The 20,807-nt window shown below is 41.3% G+C and overlaps 1 protein-coding gene across 4 annotated transcripts in view; it reads right to left on the reverse strand.

Annotated features, from left to right (window-relative positions):
* dgkh (diacylglycerol kinase, eta) overlaps positions 1–20,807 on the reverse strand; it is a 502,553-nt gene that overhangs the window by 125,071 nt on the left and 356,675 nt on the right. For all 4 annotated transcript variants that reach the window (XM_063051189.1, XM_063051190.1, XM_063051191.1 and 1 more), the window contains 3 exons: positions 17,021–17,120; positions 7,698–7,971; positions 5,742–5,867 (listed from right to left, as the gene is read on the reverse strand). In XM_063051189.1, the coding sequence (XP_062907259.1) occupies positions 5,742–5,867; positions 7,698–7,971; positions 17,021–17,120 (500 nt within the window). The remainder of the gene's footprint in view (positions 1–5,741; positions 5,868–7,697; positions 7,972–17,020; positions 17,121–20,807) is intronic.

Here is a 20,807-nt window from a genome sequence, read left to right on the forward strand (position 1 = left end):
GTACCACTTTATGGACATACAATCAATGAATATAAGCTACCTTATGTATTTACTGTATACCTATTGTGTTTTTAAATTAGTCTGTTCTTTATCTTATTGTCTTTTTTTGGGCTGTATCAGATCCGGAGTAACAATTACTTCGTTCTCCTTTACACTTGTGGCCTGGAAATTACGTTAAACAATCCTGAATCTTGTGCTTGTCTTTGAGGAAATGAAAATATAATATAGCAGATTGATTCTTGGGGATGTTCTGAGCAAAGATCAAGTATAATCAGCATTGACTCAATGGAGCTTCAAAGAATGATAGGGTAAGCTACTGAAATGCATGAAATTCTTGAGAGAGGAGATGTTGCAAATTGTTTACCAGGGCTGGACAAGTTACAACATGGATATGTAATCTCAGGGTAAGACTGCAATAAATCTTTTTGGTGAACATACAGTCTTTATCCCAGGATTGGGGATTCAATGACTCAAGGGAAAAGTTTACTAGAACTTGAGGGGCTACCTGAGGGGAGGTATACTTGTGGAATGAGCTGCCAGAGGATGAGGTTGAGGTATATACAACATTGACTTTTAAAAGATAGTTAGACAGGTACATGAGTAGGAAAAGTTTAGTAGGTTATAGCCCAAACACTGACAAATGGGGCAAAAGCTTGAATGGGCATCTTGTTGCACAGAACAGTAAAGTTTCTCTACTGCATTACTCTATCTATCTATGACTCTATAAGGAGGGACATCCTCACATGGAGGATAGTCATTCTTTGAACTTCTCTACCCAAGAGTGCTCTGTTGAGTCCATTCAAGACAGAGACGGGTTGCTGGAGACTCAATGGGGCTTAGAAGAATGATACAGTAAGCAACTGAAATAGGGTGGGAAGGTGAACTGGTGTGAATAATTAACCACCTTATAGATGGCAACATAGAAAGGCTCCCACCTTTTCTGTACTTATAGCAAAATTGTGAGGCTATAACTATCAGGAGAAATGGCTGCTTGTTTCTCAAACAAAAGCTGAGAGGTGCATAATAAACAGAAAAAAATATAGAAGAAATTGAGAGGGAAGGCAGATGGAAAATGGTTCCAAATGGATCATTGTAAAACTAATCAGTATAAAGAATAGACACTCCTTAACAAATCAATAGGAATTTGGATGAAACTGGTTTGTTCAGAGAATGGTTAGAATGTAGAACAATTAAGATACTGAGGTTAACATCATTACTGATTTATGATGGAGCTCAATAAGAAAGTGAACAAGGAAGGAAGTTAATGTTGATAAGTGAAAGGAGCTGTGAATGGGATAGTGCAGTCTGAGAAATGTGGCTGTCTGCAGTGACATGAATCATGAAAGGAAAGATTCTGTGGGCTAAATCACCTGTTCTGATCTCCCAAATTCAAAGTAGTTCCATATATTCCAAATACAGGTCCACAATCCCTTACCCAAAATCCTTGGGGCCAGTGGCATTTTGGAATTTAGAATTTTTTGGATTTCAGGATCCCTCCTTTTTGGTTCTAGCACCCCCACGGATACCAAAAAACACGTATGCTCAAGTCCCTTATTTAACCCTGTCTCAGTGCGGAGCTCCGGACCTACGCATATCCTCCCATATACTTTAAATCATCTCTAGATTACTTATAATACCTAATACAATGTAAATGCTATGTAAATAGTTGTTATACAGTATTGTTTAGGGAATAATGACAAGAAAAAAACATTGAATAAAACATAAAAATATACAGCTTCAAATGAACCAAATCAAACACTTAGTAAATGACTTATTGGAATAAATGCAAAACGTCATTGTCACTATAACACTTCAGTAACTTGTCTTTCTGTTTCTTTAAATCATGTACAGTGGTAGTTCCGACACTATTTTCTTTGGTAAGACGCCGCACAGACACACCATGATCAAGCTTCTACAATAACTGCACTTTCTGCGTTATTGATAGAGAAGGTTCCTTCTCTTTTTCTCATTGTTACTCATAGGGGTACCTGCAGCTCTTTTTGACATTTTCACAGTGAAATTAAACATAAAGTCAACAGTGAACACAAAATAACAGCGAACAGCAAATGCACATGTAACCAATACCAGTGCTGAGCCACAACTGACGTCTGGAGGCCTCTGCTAGTGCTGCCACGTCACACCTGAGTGACGTCAGCTGTTGGCGAAAAAAACGTCGGTTTTCAAAGCTTTTTGGATTTCAGGATTTCGGATAAGGGATTGTGGACCAGTATTTATCTGCAATACTTTAGTACAGCAGAGCCCTGGTGTCACTTCGCACTTCCTACCAATGTCCTGGTTTCTCTCTACATAAGACCATAAGACTTAGGAGCAGAATTAAGCCATTCAGCCCATTGAGTTCTTCTCCGCCATTCCATCATGGCTGATCCTGGATCCCACTCAACCTCATATACCTGCCTTTTCGCCGTATCCTTTGATGCTCTGACCAATCAGGAAACTAGCAACTTCCACTTTGAATATATCCATGGACTTGGCCACAACCACAGTCTGTGGCAGAGCATTCTGCAGACTCATCATTCTCTGGCTAAAAAAAAAAATCCTCCTTACCTCTGTTCTAAAAGGTTGCTTCTCAGTTTTGAGGCTGTGCCCTCTAGTTCTGGATACCCCCACCATACAAAAACATGCTCTCCACATCCACCCTATCTAGTCCTTTCAACATTTGGTAGGTTTCAATGAGATCCCCCCCACATTCTTCTAAATTCCAGTGAGTACAGGCCCAAAGCTGTCAAACGCTGCTCATATGTTAACCCCTTCATTCCCAGAATCATCCTCGTGAACCTCCTCTGGACTCTCTCCAATGACAACACATCCTTTCTGAAATAATGGGGTTCAAAACTGTTGACAATACTTCAGGTGTGACCTGACTAGTGTCTTATAAAGCCTTAGCATTTCTCCTTTCTTTTATATTCAATTCCCCTTGAAATAAATGCCAACATTGCACTTGCCTTCTTTACTGTCGACTCAACCTGTAAATTAACCTTCTGGGAGTCTTGCATGAGAACTCCTAAGTCCCTCTGCACCTCTGATGTTTGAACCCTCTTCCATTTTGATAATCGTCTGCACTCTTGTTGCTTTTACCAAAGTGCATTATCATACATTTCCCAACACTGTATTCCATCTGCCACCATTTTGCCCATTCCTCCAATTTGTCTAAGTCCTGCTGCCATTGCATTGCTTGCTCAGCACTACCTAACCCTACACCTATCTACTATTTATCCACAAACTTTGCCACAAAACCATCAATTCCATTATCCAAATCATTGACAAATGTGATAAGTAGCAGTCCCAATACTAACCCCTGTGGAACACCACTAATCACTGGCAGCCAACTGGAAAAAGGCGCTTTTACTCCCACTCACCTCCGCCTGCCTGTCAGCCATTCCCCCATGCCAGTATCCTTCCTTTCCATAATGCCATAGGATTTTATCTTGTTAAGCACCCTCATCTGTGGCACCTTATCATATGTAAAATCCAAGTAAATGACACCCACTGCCTCTCCTTTGTCCACCCTGCTTGCTACTTCCTCGATGAACTCTAAAAGATTTGTCAGGCAAAATTCCCCTTTACAGAAACCATACTGACTTTGACTTATTGTATCATCACCCTCCAAGTACCCCGAAACCCTGGCGGGAGGAGAGAGAGCAGTGCGCCGTGCATGCTCAGCCCTCCGGTGAAAAATGATATTGTATCTGTTAAATAGGGGCCGTGGACAATTCTGATTTGATGGAGACGGACGTGAAAGCACAGAGTAACATTTGGAGAAATTTCTGAAACGCTTGTTTACTGCTGTCGTTACTGCGCGGTCGGGAATCTTCCGGAGGGAAGGCCTCAAAATACCCGGCTTTGCCTGCTGTTGGCAACCGAGATTGAGGTCGAATCATTCGGACAGAGATGGCGCTCAGTACTCGGTGTTGGAGAGCTGATCCAGAGGCTCGAAGTTTTCAGATGACTCAGAGACTGATTGTGGTCAGGCATGGCAGGGAGAGTTTTTCTTCCTTCTCCCATCTGCGTGAGATGTGGGACATTTGAGAGACTTTGAACTTTTTACTGTGCTCATGGACTTCTTCATCAAGTTATGGTATTGTTGCACTGTTGAAACTATACGTTATAATTATGTGGTTTTGTCAGTTTTTTCAGTCTTGGTCTGTCCTGTGTTTTGTGATATCACACCAGAGGAAATATTGTATCATTTCTTAACGCATGCATTACTAAATGACAATAAAAGCGGACAACAACAGGAATTCTGCAGATGCTGGAAATTCAAGCAACATACATCAAAGTTGCTGGTGAACGCAGCAGGCCAGGCAGCATCTATAGGAAGAAGCGCAGTCGACGTTTCAGGCCGAGACCCTTCGTCAGGACTAACTGAAGGAAGAGTGAGTAAGGGATTTGAAAGCTGGAGGGGGAGGGGGAGATGCAAAATGATAGGAGAAGACAGGAGGGGGAGGGATGGAGCCGAGAGCTGGACAGGTGATAGGCAGAAGGGGATACGAGAGGATCATGGGACAGGAGGTCCGGGAAGAAAGACGGGGGGGGGGGGGGTGACCCAGAGGATGGGCAAGAGGTATATTCAGAGGGACAGAGGGAGAAAAAGGAGAGTGAGAGAAAGAATGTGTGCATTAAAAAGAGTAACAGATGGGGTACGAGGGGGAGGTGGGGCCTAGCGGAAGTTAGAGAAGCGGACTACGTGTCTTCATAATCTAACCTCATCCTTAATAATAGACTCCAACACTTTCCCAACCACTGAGGTTAGGCTAATTGGCCTATAATTTCCTTTCTTTTGCCTTCCTCCCTTCTTAAAGAGTGGAATGACATTTACAATCTTCCAGTCCTCTGAGACCGCGCCAGATTCAAGTGATTCTTAAACGATCATGAACAATGCATCTGTTATCTCTTCAGCAACCTCTTTCAGGACTTGGGATGTACTCCATCTGACTTATCCACCTAAAGACTTTTGAGTATGCCTAGCACTTTTTCCTTAAGGCACATCCTTCCCACTGACACTCACAGACCTCTGGCACACTGCTAGTGTCTTCCACAGTGAAGACTGATACAAAGTGCAGCTACCAGAAACTACTCCTAGTACACAATGGGTAACTCGTAGCTGTTAACTGCTTGATATTTAACAGTAGGCTCACCGTTAGTTAATGACACAGTTGAGCTGACTTTACACAGCCAATGCACTAGTACCAGTGTTCTCAACTTGAAGCTGTTCCATTTCTTCCCCAGTCCTCCAAAACCCATTTCTATTATGTTGCCATCAATAATAAGTCACCAAGTGTGGTCTAGATTGAGATGTCAACTGACCTCGTTTTGGATCATTTCACAAGTACAAAAACTCCCTCCACAGCTACCTTTACAAAAGTATAATAAGGCAAAATCCAAAAGGTGGAAATTGCCTCAACCTCTCCTTTTCTGAATTACTCCCAGAAGGTGGTTCTTTCAAGAGACACAACTCCATACAACATTCACACAACCAGAACACTGCCCCCAGCTAATCAGCAGCAATGTTGCCTGTTAACCCAAACAGAGGCAAGCTTCCATTTTCTTAGCCATCAAACAGATATGTAATGCCGTGCCACACAAACATTATGGAGGGTTGTTCAATGATGGAAAAGCTGAGAATGCTCTGAAACACAAAAGACAAGATCTAAATTTGATGTTAATGTTCTCTATCTAATAATCAATTCTCTCTATTTAGAAGAAAGGTAAGTAAATTATACTTGGTTGAATGTCTGTTTCCTTCGTCTCATCTTCCTCCTTTTCCTCCTCTTTCAAGACCTCCTCCATATCCTTTTTCAGTTCCACTTCAGCCTGTTCTTGGGTGTGCGCATTCTGTTCATCCACAACTGCAAGAAAGAGGCATCAGTTAAACAGAGTGGAGGAAGGTCCTGACAGCGTGAAGAATATATCAGAGTGGGTAATGAACCACGTGGTCCAAGTATAGCCATTCACATTTATTTAAACATAAGGGACCAAACCGTCTCTCCTGGGACAGCGCACAAAATTGCAATTGTGATCTCTCCATGCCTCTGCTCAGAAGGTCTATGAGAAACTATTCTGCCTCAGTGTCCAGCACAGCAGCAGAAGCATCGAGGGCACATTGGCATTTGAAAGCTTTGAAACTTGGCAAAGTCTTGCTGCCTTCTTTGCTGCTTGTCAAAACCGTGAGGACTTAAAATGTTTCTAACATTCAGAAATGTTAATCTATTACAACTGAAATAGCAATTTTAAAAAATTGAAAATTTCATTCAAAATCACTGGCATATATCAGCAGAATTTGGGTCAAGAAGTAGCCCACAGAAGCCCCTGAGGCTCCATTGTTCACTCAGATCATTCCAATCAGATGCCTTAACATACTGCTCCTTATCCTTAAAGCCCAAAAACCCGAGCCTTGAAAAATACCCCACAGCAATACGTCAAATTAAAGCACAGACCAAGATCAAATGAGGAGAAAATTAAAAACAAATGCAGATGCTGGAAATCTAAAATAACTAAACGAGCTAGGAATACTCAGTAGGCCAGGCTGCATCTGTGAAAAGAGGAGCACAGTTTGGATTTCAGGCCGAAGAACCTCTGTCAGAACATGAGACTTTCAGAAACCCTTTGACAAGGTGCCAAACATGAGGCTTAACTTTAAACTAAGTTAAGAGCCCATGGTATTACAGGAAAGTTACTGACATGGTTAGAGCATTGGCTGATTGGTGGGAGACAGCGAGAAGGATCTTTTTCTGGTTGGCTGCCAGTAACTGGTGGTGTTCCACAGGGGTCCGTGTTGGAACCACTTCTTTTTATGCTGTATATCAATGATGGAATAGATGGCTTTGCTGCCAAGTTTGCAGAAGATACGAAGATTGGTGGAAGGGCAGGTAGTGTTGAGGAAACAGGTAGGCTACAGAAGGACTTAGATAGATTAGGAGAATAGGCAAGAGAGTGACAAATGAAATACAATGTTGAAAAATGCATGGTCATGCACTTTGATAACAGAAATAAATGTGCAAACTATTTTCTAAACAGTCTGCACATCCAAAATCCAAAAACCTGAGATGCAAAGGGACTTGGGAGTCCTTGTGCAGAACAACCTAAAGATTAACTTGCAGGTGGGGGAGGCAGGTGAGAAGAGGCCAGAGTGGGGAGTATAAGAATAGAGAATGGGAAGAGGAAAAAATTACCAGAAGGAGAAATTAATTTTCATGCCATATGGAATATGACATATTGCTCCTCCACCCTGAGAGTGGCCTTATCATGGCAAAAGAGGAAGCCATGGACTGACAGGAATGGGGATAGGAACTAAAATGGTTGGTGACCCAGAAATTAAGCTTTTGGCAAAGCTTGACAAGGTTGCTCGACAAAGTGGTTGTCTAATTTATGTCTGGTCTCACCAGTGTAGAGGAGGCTGCATCAGGATACAATAGATGATCCCAACAGATTCGCAGGTGAAGCGTTACCTCACTTGGAAGGACTGTTTGGGGCCCCAAATAGAGGTGAGGGAGGAAGTGTATGGGCAGGTGTAGCATTTCTGTCACTTGTAAGGATAAGTGAGAGAATTTAAACAGAATCCTCAAAATTAGCCATTGATGAAAAAATAATAAAAGAGTAACAAAATAGGTGGAGTTTTCAAAAGCCTGTTGGATTAATGGACAATAAAGGGTTAACAGGCAGGCTGCACCACACTGTACCTTTCTCCGCTTGTTCGATGATTTGCCTTACTGCTTTTTTCAGGCTGTTTGCCCGAAGCATAAGTTGCTCCCTGGATTTGAAGAATTTCGGGGTGGGAGACCGTGCTGGGATGCTTTCCACTGGCTGCTCAGATAGGGATTCTTCACTGAACTCCTCTTCTTCACCTTCCTCCTCGACGATGGGTGGAGTTGAGCAGTGGTGGCTTGTAGTGGCTTGTGATTCATCACTGAGGGTCTGCAGCAGCGAGTCCAGCTTCTCGTTCAGCACCAAACACTGCAATGAGAATGTGTAAACCGTCAGGTCCGAGTGAGAGATTTCACAGCTTTATATCTGCAACTTCATTACTTTCCCCAAAATCATGTCAACAGTAAAAATGATCAGATGTCTTTGTCTATGTTAATTATCAATTCAATACCTCTCCTTACAATCCAACAAAGCCATCTCAAGTTTCTTCCTTAAACATTGCACTCAAGAAGTGTTTGAGAGATGAATACACTGAGCTAACTAACCCCTTTAGTGGCCAGTGGTGGTGGGGGGTGTCCTTCCCCACAGAGTTTCTGCAGTAGTTGCACAGTGCTTCAAAGTGTTGCTCTTCACTGGGGCAGAAAAGCAGAGCAGCTGCTGCCTCGAGCTACCAGAGACCTGGGTTCGATCCTGACCTCTGGTGCTGCCTGTGTGGGGTTTGTACCTTCTCCCTTTGACCAGATGAGTTCCCCACGGGTGTCCCGGTTTCCTCCGTCATTCCAATGACTTGTAGGCTGGTAGATTAGGCTGGCCACCGTAAAGCACTCCAAATGTACAGGTAAGTGCTAGAATCTGAGGGGAGCTGATGGATTACTTGCAGGACTAATGCAAATGGATGGTTGATGGTAGCTTTGGACTCAGTGGGCTGAAGAGCCTGTTTCTCTCGACTGACTCTACGACATATTACTTCATCTTGGAATGAGTTAGTCAGTAGCATTTGCATGTGAATGTCTTCACAACAGCCACGAGCAACAACAAACTGGCATTTAATTATGCATTTAGTTAAGTTAACTTTCAAAGGCTCTTTACAAGAATGGCAGGTAAAATTTAGGTTGTTGAGTGTGCCACCAGTTCTTCACTGTCAACAATACTGGGATTCATACTACAAAACCTAAACAATTCCCGAAGAATGATAAGGAAATCTACTCAAAATCTACTCTGATTCCCACTATCCTCTCCTATCAGGTTACTTCTTCATCAGCCCATTACCTCTTCCACTGATCACCACCCAGCTTCTTAGTTCATACCTTTACCTCCACGCATCCACCCTCCCTCTTACCTAGACTCACCTATCACCTGCCAGCTTGTACTCCTTGCCCTCAGTCCAGCTTCTTATCGTGTTACTTATATACTGCGATGCAGCATGGCACAGGCTGTTCCTGCCCTTTAAACTGCCCAACAACCCTCAATTTAACCCTAGCTAATTTACAATGACCGACCGGTACCAACTGGTACCTCTTTGGATTGTGGAAGGCAACCGGAGCGCCTGGAGGAAATCCACACAGTCACGGGGAGAACATACAAGCTCCTTACAGACAGCAGTGGGAATTGAACCTGAGTCGCCGGTAATGTAAAACATTCTGCGAGCCACTATGCTACCGTGCCAACCCAGGTTGCTCCTGGTTGCCTGAACAAAGTGTCATGTTTCCAAATTGCTGACAATATGAAACTAGCTGGGATCATATTAAATTAAACTAGTAGGACACTATGGTAGTGTAGAGGTTAGTGTGATGCTATTACAGCTTGGGGTGTCACAGTTCGGAGTTCAATTTGGGCGTCTTCTGTAAGAAAGTCTGTGCATTCTCATGTGTATGTGTATGTGGGTTTCCTCCCACAGTTCAAAGACATACCAGTAGGTTAACTGATCATCGAAAATTGTCCCGTGATTAGGCTAGGGTTAAATCTCAGGCTAGAAGCAGCGTGGCTCGGTGGCCCAGAGGGCTACTCTGTGTTGTATCTTGAAATAAAAAGTACAATAACTACAGAGAAGGAAGTGAAGGGTTGTTAAGGAAATTAAATGTATCGAGGCAAGCCACATGAATGGGCTAGAGTGTAGCAGATGGGAGATAATGTGAACATATGTGAGGTTATCCACACTGATGCACATAACAGAAAAGCAGAGTAACTGTAAAATGGTAAGAGATTATGTTGTACAGACTCAAGATACCGCTGATGCTGGAATCTGGAGCAACACGTATTGCTATGTTGCCCCAGAGATTACAATGTTCAAAGGGACCTAAGCATAATTAACACAGAAACCATCATCAGAGGGTGGTGAACCTTTGGACTTCTCTTGTCCAGACAGCTAGGGCAGTTTAGTTGTAGAATTAACTCATAGATTTCTGAATATTAAGGGTAACAGCACGATGTAAGGATAAAGCTGAGAAATGGCACTGAAGTCAATCAGCCATGACCTTAATTAATGGCAGGGCAGGCTCCAGGAACTGCCATGGCTAATCCTACCCCAAGGTTTATATGATTAAAAGGCAATCCAACTGAGTGACTGCCTCCCCACCAAGTGTGTTGGCTCAGGAGTCCTGTCTTTTGTTCTGATGGCCAAGGTTTATTGGCGAGCCACAGGTCTGGTAGCTGGTGGAAAGTAACTGCCTGGCTCTGACAGAGATCATATTCAGGAGAAAGGAGGAAGAAAGTGCTACTCTTCTAGCGTGAGATCCACATTCCAGCATGCTTAGCTACTGCTGCCTGACTCAGACCTCAGTAACTATGGCAACTAGGGTTTCAAGCATCCATCGCTCAGTGTAATAAACTTAAAAATGATCTTGTTGGCACTGTTCTATTTTTTTTATTTTTCCTCTTTCTCAAGTAATGTCAAATAGAGCTTTATAAATGGTTCTCCTGATACATTGTGCCAGACGTTAATAATGTTATATTTATAAAATACATTTCCTTGATATTTAAGGAAATATATTTTATAAATATGACAGATAGCATAAATATAGCTGAAATAAATCATTGGATCAAAATGATGTATGTACATTATCCTTGTAGCTCTTTCTCTTTTCCTTTGTCAAAGACAGATTTGAAGATACTGCCTTAAAAAGATAATCTTTATTAGATACTGGCAATTGGTAATAAATGATTTAAAAATAATCAGATATAGATATAGACTTTTTATTTGCTTTCTTAAATTTATTACTGAAACAAAAATTGAGCTTTCATGCCATTAGTCCTGGCCGTTTCTGCTGAATTCTGTTGTTGCATCTTATCATTTTTCAAACAGACCAGTCTGTTTCATCTAATTCTGAAACTATTTCAACGACCAGAGGTGGATATGCTATCAACTGGTTAAATGCAACTTAATGGCATACTGCAGGTGATCTTTTTGAGAGCTCTTTCACTTCATGAGGGGAAAATCATGCACAACAGAAAGATGGTGATCAGCATTCTCAGCAGCACCTCTCCCCCGCCATTTCCCCAATTTTGCAAGGAGCAAGACCCTATTCCAATTATCAACAGCTCATTTGATCACATTCTTTCCTTGGAGTCAGAAGCTTACTAATTCAAGTCCTATTCCAGTGTTGTAAGCTGTTCATTCAAAAGGAAAAAGGAAGAAAGGAAAATGTTGCTCTTTGGATAAGATAATAAGCAAAAGTCTAGCCAGCCTGTTGGCTGAGCAAAGATCCATGACACTATTTAGGAAAATCGGCTGACTATCCCCCAACCAGAACCAGTAAGGTCAGATCATTACTCCCCTTGCTGTTTCTGAAACATTTCTGTGAAATATTTGATTTCTATGTTGTTTTCTATATTAATTGATTGTAAATCAGATACCTTGGGATATTCTTACTCTTTTCTTAGGATAGGGTGCATACAAATTACCCACTCCCAGGTGGAAGTCGGCCTTGAATCACTTTTGCACTATTGGGAGTTCTGCTTCTTTGACTCTGTTAGATAGGGTATTGATCTCATATTCGAATCTCCCTTCCACAAATTTTAGCTCTAGTTTATTTTGTCACCGAATTGAAACTGCTAAAACAGACAGCTGATATTAGAAGACCTGCCCCTGAAACCCAAACATTAATAAAGATCTTGTCTGTCACTTTAGCATAATATAGAGGAGCTTTTTTTGGATGAGAAGAGGTCCCCTTCCACATGTAACTCATTTTGAAGATAATTCAAAATACTCCCTCCACAGATGCTGTTCAGCCTGCCGAGTTCCTCCAGCAGGATGGTTGCTGCTCTGAATAACAAGCATTCAGTTATTGTCATATTGCCATTTGAGGGAACTTGCTCTGTGTCAATCAACTGCTATATTTTCTACAGTGTAACAAGGACAACACTTCAAAGTATTCCACTGGAATTATCTACCCTTGAGATTACTCGAGGCTATGAAAAATGCTGTCTAAAACACAAACCTACTTCCCCTTCATTGTTTAAACTGGCACTTCACAAATTGTCAAGATTAAGGATTGACTGTCGCTCCTGGGTGAATGAACGTGAAGCTGCCACTTGCATTTGTCAATTTCAGGTCTCCCACAACAACTCATGACGAGGGATAGCAGGTTGATAAAGTGTCTTTCTGGGTGTTTTTGTCATTGTCTATCTAGAAAGGATTTCCTTAGGTTCTTCAAGATAAATAAGAGCAATATTTCTGGAATCAAGTGTATTATGATGTGAATCACAAATATTTAGAATTTTATATAGAAATAATAACTATGAAATAGTAACACACACAAAATGCCGGAGGAACTCAGCAAGCTAGGCAGCATCTATGGAAAAAGAGTGCATTCAAAATTTCAAGCCGAGAATCTTTAGCAGAACTGGAGCAAAAAACCCTTTTCAGTTCTGCTAAAGGGTTTTGGCCCAAAACATCGACTGAATTCTTTTCCATTGATGCTGCCTGGTCTGCATCCAGCTTTGTGTGTGTTGCTTCAATGGCTTCTACTTCCAGTAGGCTATCTGACTCCATGAGTTGAAAGCTTTTACAGTAATTTTTTCCACATCCCTCACAGCTAATGGATATCCATGTCAACTTGATTGGGCATATGCTCAAAATATTAATGGAGCAGATCTTCCATTGTTCAAAATCACCAATTGTACATGTGCCAGACTTGTCCCATTAATGCATGGTCTTCTGTCACTGGGATCCCAACTCCCATCACATTGACAAGCCTATCTCAGCAGCTCAATGCAGACAACTGGCTCACTGAAGATGCATATATCAATTCAGTACAGACAGTTGGTCCAGTGCAGACAGACAGCTCAGCAAAAACAGAATGTCCAGAGCAGAGAGATGACTCAACGCATTCACAAGACATCTTTGGCTGTGAACTTCTGAATGTCTTGGACATTAGAATGCATATTGACAGTCAAAAAACTATTTAAAGTCATTGAAAATAACTTAAATATATAAAACACAGACAGATTTGCTGCATATTCCCTGGTCTTTCCACTCTTTCCAGCTGGGGTTAATGTTTTCCTAATCACACCTTGATTGAAAAAATCCATTAATTTTCAAATCATGATCTTGCCTTTTCCTATCTCTGTTACAGTAAACTCCCCCAACATCGCTACACTCCTTTAATTCTGGCCTCTTTCACGTTTCTTTTGCCCTAGTGAAAGCTTTAGCTGCCTGTTAAGGTTATTTTTGATTTGGTAGATTTAACCAATCAAATTTCCAGCATTTGTAGTTTTATCTTTTGCTACTTGATATGGGGTTCATGACTTGATTACTACCATGTGTCCCCTTTGCCTTTAAATCAATCTACGTTGCAATCTGTATCACTATAGGCACAGAACCATCCTTATCAATAAATCAATATCACCACTACAGGGTCCTGATACACCCAATCCAACCATTATCCTCAAACTCCCTTGTATTTCTGAAGCTGGATCATTAACTTTCCAGTAACAAATGTTTGTTTAAAGCATTTCAAAAGACATTGTAAAGTTACAGGTGAAAAAAATAGAATGTTTTAAATGGTAGGAGATTAATAGGTGTTGGTGAATCAAAGTGACTTGGCTGTCCTTGTGCACCAGTAATTAAAAATAAACATGTTTACAGCTAGTATAACAAGCAGTTAGGGAAGGTAAATGGCATGATAACTTTTCTAGCATGTGGATCTGAGTGCAAGGGTAAAGACACATTTTTGCAGTTAGGTGAGGTCATATCAAATATTGTATATTATAGGGGTGGGCAGGATTGACTGGATTTACTTATGAGGACAGAAGATGCAGATTGGGCCAGAAACTTTTAGAGGTCAGAAGAATGATCAACGATCTCATTGAAACAACTGAACAAACTTGGGTTGTTTTCTTGGAGTGGCGGAGGCTGAGGGGAGATCTGAAAGAAGTTTATAAGATTAAGAGAGGCACAGATAGAGTAGAATGGCAGTATCTTTTTCCCAGAGTAGAAATGTCTAATACCAGAGAGCATGCACTGAAGGTGAGAGGGGGTAGGTTCAAAGGGGATGTGAGGGTTAAGTTTTTTACCCTGAGTTTTATCTCAGTTTCCCAAGAACCTTCTCTCCAGTAATGGTAACTTCACACACTTAATGACCCCTGACATCTGGAACTTCCACCAAACTGCTAGTGTCTTCTACAGTGAAGACTAATGCAAAATACTTAGTCATTTTGTCTACCATTTCTTTGTCCCTCATTACTACCTCTCCAGCGCCATTCTCCAGTGGTCTGATATCCATTCTCTCCTCTCTTTGACACTTTATTTATCTGAAGAAACTTCAGGTATCCTTTTTAATATTATTGGCTTGATTACTTTCATATTTTACATTTACCTTCCTAATGACTTTATTTAGCTCTCTTCTGCTGGTATTTGAAAGCTTCTCAATCCTCCCAGCAATTTTTGCTCTATTATATGCCCTCTCTTTGGTTTTTATGTTGGCTTTGACTTCTCTTGTTAGCCATCGTTGTGTCATTTTCCCTTTAGAATACTTCTTCCTCTTTGAGATATATATATTCTGTGCCTTCTGAATTGCTTCCAGAAATTCCACCCAGTGCTGCTCTGCCATCATCCCTGCTAGTGTTCTTTTCCAATTCTGGCCAACTCTTCCCTCATGCCTCTGTAATTCCCTTTACTCCACTGTAATACTGATGCATCTGATGTCAGCTTCTCCTTCTCAAATTTCAGAGTGAATTTAATCTATGGAATCTGCTACCCAATAGGGTTGTGGAGGCTGTGATGCTGAGTGTTCAAAGAAAAATATTAGTGGATTTTGTATAGTCAGAGAATCATTAATCCCATTTAAGATTTTTGAAGCAGCAATGAAAATAAGTGATGAGGGTAGGGAAATGGATTCTGTATGCATATAGTTTACAAAGTATTTAAGACGGTCCCAAATGGTAGGCTGATTCAGAAGATTAAAGCACAACAGATCCATGATGGCTTAGTACATTGGATTAAAAATTGGCTTGGGCATAGAAGATACATGTTGGTGGAGGAGGGGTGTTATTCCTACTGGTAGTCTGTGATCAGTGGTGTTCCACAGGGATCAGTGCTGAGACTGCTGTTGTTTGTGAAGTCATGAACAAAAATGTATTTGGGGTGATTAGTAATTTTGTAGATGATCCAAATGTTGGTGGATCAAGAGGATGATTGTCTAAGGATGTAGCAGCATTCAGGCAGCCACATGAACAGGCAGGCAATAGAGTGATATAGATCATGTGCTGGCAGAAGGGATTATTTTAAATGGATATCATGGTAGGCACAGACATGGTGGGTCAAAAGGCTTGGCGCTGTGCTGTGCTTTTCTATGTTAATGCCAGGTTAGTACAAGCCAATAACCCAGAAGATGGCAGCGCACTTGGACGCAGCGGCCTCTCGGGGGTCAACTAAAGGTGTTTTTTTACTTTTTTAACTGTCTTTTTTATGATCGCAAGACACTGCTGGACTCCAAGAATTTTGGGTACCGCAAGTCCGTCCCATCAGTGAGCTGCTCATTGGCAGAAGAGCTAGACTTTGTACACACTGTGTTGCAGCCTACTACAGGAAGGCATCGGAGCGGCATGCAAAGGCTGCATACAGTGTAACCGGTGGACACTTCTCTTGCAATCTCAAGACCCTGTTAGACATTGATAATGTTGGATGTTGTAGGCCTGTTTCCTTTGATTGGTGGTGTGACAGGTGGTAGAGAGCTGTGTGGCCTCGGATGTAGCAAGGACTAGGCCTCAAGCTGTGAGCTTGCCTGCTGTTGCAGGCAAGAGAGGAGATGCAGGAGGCGGTGTAACATAGTGTCTACGTTCAGTTGGGGACCGGCTTCTCCCATTGGTGCTGCCCTCCTGTGTTTGATAGGTGGAATGACAAGCTGGATTGCGTGCGTGTGTTTATCTACAGACTGCTGGAAACGGCACCACCAACTTGCAAGTCATGTCACTCAGGGACTTGGGCTATATTTTTGTTTGTGTGACTGTTTGTGTGCTCGCTGTCTTGAATGTGCTACGCGCCTTGTGCTGTGTATGTTTTGCATCATGTCCCCAGAGGAACACTGTTTCATTCAGCGGTATGGTTGAATGATAATTAAACTTGAATTTGAATTTGAAGCAAGTGGCATTGAGATAAAAGAACAAATTTGATTTTGTAAATTATAAAGCAAGGGACTAACTGGTTGACTGCTGCCTTTATCTATATTCTTAGAATATCTTCACACTGAAAAACTGATCAAGAAATTATCTCAATTGTTAGAGCCAAGGCTTCAAAGATATTATTACAAACACAACCTCCTTCCCAAAATACACATGGAAATTGCTATTGCAAACTTCATGTCTGCATCTTCAATGTACTCAGCTGTTTTTTACAAATGCATTTAGTTGTTAAAAGCCTAGATATAAGTACTGCAGAGAGGGCAGCATCAAAACATGAAACATTTATATGGACCCAATATTTACACGGCACCTCACAATGCCAGGTGTAACAGTGAACTTTATATCCAATCCAGCGTCTCTGAATCCTGGCCAGCAATGGAATGTTGAAATATGGCTGTCAAGTTGTGCACAAAATACTTTCAAGAAGCAAAGTGATACTGCCTAAATAATGTTGTAAAGTTGCCGAGTGAAAAGAAAAGATTTACAGCTATTTACTATGACACCCAGGATTTCTTCACTGCTCTCAAGTGATTGAACTGACAGGACATCCATTTAACATTTCATGCAAAAAGGCCCCTTGGCCAACAGTTTTCCAAAAGTACTCCACCAGAGTTTGCACACAACCTTCTGACTCAACATGACTGTTGATCAGAATTCTCATCTTAGATGATTTGGAATGTACTATGGCAGTGCAAATGCATTTCAAGTTCCTAAAAAAACACACACATTGCATTCTTACTTTATTCGCCAGTGTTTCACTCTGTTCTGCATTTTCATTGGCCTTTTCGTGCGATTTACCAACTTTGGCAACAAAGTCTTTCACAGTTTCACACAGAATTCTGGTAGGAAAAAAAGTGAAAATTACTCCAATTATGTTCATGCATTTTAATGTTGTCAAGTCAGGTTGGAGATTTGCCCAGAGCCTTCATCACACGACCTCCAGCTGGCAACTACCCCAGTTTTCAACTTCCTGCCATTGGTCACCTGCTTGTCCACGTTTATGGAAGAGCTGAGAGTGCATATTCTCCCCGTTACGCCAGTGGGAAATGGCCCATTTTTCCCATGTCCAGTACTTGTCAAATAAATAAGCTACAGCTTTTTTGATTAAATGTCAGATGTATTTCAACAAGCCTCCAGGTAACCAAGTCCTGGAGATTAGACATCAATTTAAATAGTTCAGGTTAGGCAACCTTAATTCAGGTTTGCTAGCATGATGAAAAGCAAACAACCTTAGGAATAAAGGACTGGGTTACCAAAGAAGATACAATAAGTTGGTGGAGAAGGTTGTTTAAAGATACAGCTGGAAATTTGAGAGGAGCAGTGCCACATAGAGTTAAGAGTGAGATAATACAGTTTGGGAGGTCAGGTTCTGGTAGGACATGTGGAGTAAACAGCAGTGACCTTAGGGGAGTTGATGTATAGAGAGTTCGCAGGGTGCAAGTCCACAGCTCCTTGAAAGTGGTAACACAATGGAGAGGGCAGTGAAGAAGGAATTTGATACTCCTGCTTTCATTGACTGAAGCATTGAGTCTAAGAGTTGAGAAGTTATTTTGCAGTTGTACAAAACATTAATTACACCATATTAAGAATATTTTTAGATTTTTAGATTTGTTTAGATTTAGAAATACAACAAGGTAACAGGTCCTTCGGACTCAACGAGTCCACACCACCCAATTACGCCTATGTGACCAATTAACCTGGTAACCTGCCCGTCTTTGTACTGTGAGAGGAGACCGGAGAGCCCGGAGGAAACCCTGCAGTCCTGGGGAGAACGTACAGACAGCGGCAGAAATTGAATCTTGGTTGTTGGTGCTACCGTGCTGCCCAATATTGTGTACATTTCTGCTCACCACTCTGCAAGAAGGACGTGGTAGCAACAGAGAGAGTGCAAAGGAGATTCATCAAGGCATTGCCTGCAGCTTTAAGGAGAAACTGGATAGGTTGGCTTTACTTTCGTTGTAACATAGAAGCTTACTAAATTTTGAAGGGAATAGATAGGACAGATAGTTAAGAGTCATTTTTCCCAGGGCAGAGGAATCTAAAACTAGAGCACACAGGTTTGAGGTAAAATGGGAGAAATTGAAAGGAAGGGTAAGTTTTTCCCACAGAGTGGTGAATATCTGGAATGAGCTGCCAGAGGAGATGGTAGAGACAGGTACAATTACAATGTTAAAAGGTGTTTGGACAGGTATTTGGATAGGAAAGGCACAGAGGGATATGAATCTAAGGCGGGAGAGTAGGATTACTGTAGACGGTATCACCTTTGGCATACACAAAGTAGGCCAAAAGGGCCCATTTCTGTGATGTACATTTCTATGACTCTATGATAAAAAGATAACCAACACTATCAGCAGTCTTCAGCATCTTTTCACAGTTGTTGTACTATTTTGGGCACTACTGTCTTTGTGGAACCTGCACAACGGAACATTGTTTCAGTTAAAATTCATCAAGGAAGTCATGGAATAATAAACCAAAAGAGATGAGAGACAAATTGGAATCCTGTGGCATGAAATGGCTCAACTAGAGTAATTGCAAGGTGCTCTCACAAACATGCTCAAGTGTATCATTAGATATGCTTTTCAACAAAAGCATGAATTGGTTCATATTGTTGTGCTAATAAATCATGTGCAACAATTAACCTTTTTATCCATGAGGGCACTAGAATATCTAATGACCACATAACCCTCCTACGTCCCATTAACTTTTATCTACTTTTCGACCAAACTTTTATCTACTGTCTGATCTAGTGTGCCTTTAGACCCACGTCCTATTTAATGTGTTTTAGTTCTTTCATAGTTAGGGAAAGTAGTGTATCACATTTGTTAAGTAATTTCAAACAGAAATCCCAGCATGTTGTCCTTTTACAATGTTTGCCAAAAGTATGTCATATCAATAGTCTCACAGCTTTTGCCTTTTAGAAAATGCCGTATAGAAAAACATGCTTTACTTCTAAGCAGAGGATCCATCTTGATGCACTTATCAATCGGTATGTGAAAAACCAGATGGTTCTCTGAGCTTCTTGAAATCCTATTCCTCAGTACCTAGTTTACTAGAATGGCCGGAGGGCAAAACTGTGAGAAATTGCTCAGACAGGACTTGCATTGATTTCATTTAATGAATGATCTAACTGAAGGGTTTTAAAATGTGAAAGGGAGGTGTTAGGGTAGTAACTAGATTTTCTCCATGCCTCCAACCTGATGGCATGAACATTAATATCTCGGACTTCCAGTAATGCCCCCCAACCCTCTCCTTCACCATTCCCCATTTCTATTTCCCTCTCTCACCCGATCTCCTTACCTACCTCACCTCCCTCTGGTGCTCCTCCCCCTTCCCTTTGTTTCATGACCTTCTGTCCTCTCCTATCGGATTCCCTCTTCTCTAGCCCTGTATCTCTTTCACCAATCAGCTTCCTAGTTTTTTACTTCATCCCTCCCCCCTCCCAGTTTCACCTATCACCTCCCCCCACCTTCTTCCTCTGACCTCTCATCTTTTTTTCCTCCAGTGCTGACGAAGAGTCTTGGCCAAAAACGTTATCTGTTTACTCGTTTCCTTGCCTGCTGAGTTCCTCCAGCATTTTTGCTTGTGTTACTGCATAGCACCCAGGACTTGGGGTTAGAAATTAGCATGTAAAAAGGAACAGCCAACTAACAGACAATAGAGTGTTTGGATCACTTTCAAATTTACAATCAGTAACAAATGGCCTGAGCAATTTAAAAATCCATATCAATAACTGGGCTGAAGACACTGAGTGTATCTGGAGGTAAAACTAAGATAGGTAGGTTTCTAATCTGTAAGGATCATACAAAGAGCCAGCTAAAGGACACAGATGGGTTAAATGAGTAATGGACAAAAAATAAGTAAATGAAATGAAGTCAATTGTGAATGTGAAGTCACACACTTTGGAGGTACAAAAAAAAGCAAATTTTTATTTAACTGGAGCAAAACCACAAAATACTGTCATTTACTGGGTTCTTAGTATTTGCAACACAAGTCAGTATGCAAGCAAGTATGCTAATGAATATTGTCTTTATTTCAGGAGTATGAAACATACAAGGAGGAAATACTTGACTCATATTTACAATGTGCTGGTGAGATCACACCTGGAGTAAGGTCCAATTTTAAGAAATGAATGTATTGTAGGCAACCCAGGGTAGGTTTCCCAGGTTGGTTCTTCAAATAAAGTGGTTGACATACAAAGAAAGATTAAGCTGGTTGGGCCTTTCTTCACTGAAGTTTAGAAACATGTGAGGTGATCTTATTGAAGCATAAAAGATTCTGTGGGGGGGGCGGTGTGGTGCTGGAGAGAATGATGTCTCTCCTATTAGGGTTATCTAGAGCATTATGGCATAGTTTCAGTACAATAGGATAGGCATTTTAAGGCAAAAATGAAGAGGATTTCTCGGAGGGTTGTGAATCTGGAATTCTCTACTTGACAGGACTGTGGAGAGAATGTCATTGACTATATTAAGGTTGGAGATAAAGTCATTTAAAGTACAACAAGGTCAATGACTATGGAGAGAAAACAG

Source organism: Mobula hypostoma, chromosome 6 (assembly GCF_963921235.1).
Source record: "Mobula hypostoma chromosome 6, sMobHyp1.1, whole genome shotgun sequence".
Taxonomy (NCBI): Eukaryota; Metazoa; Chordata; class Chondrichthyes; order Myliobatiformes; family Myliobatidae; genus Mobula; species Mobula hypostoma.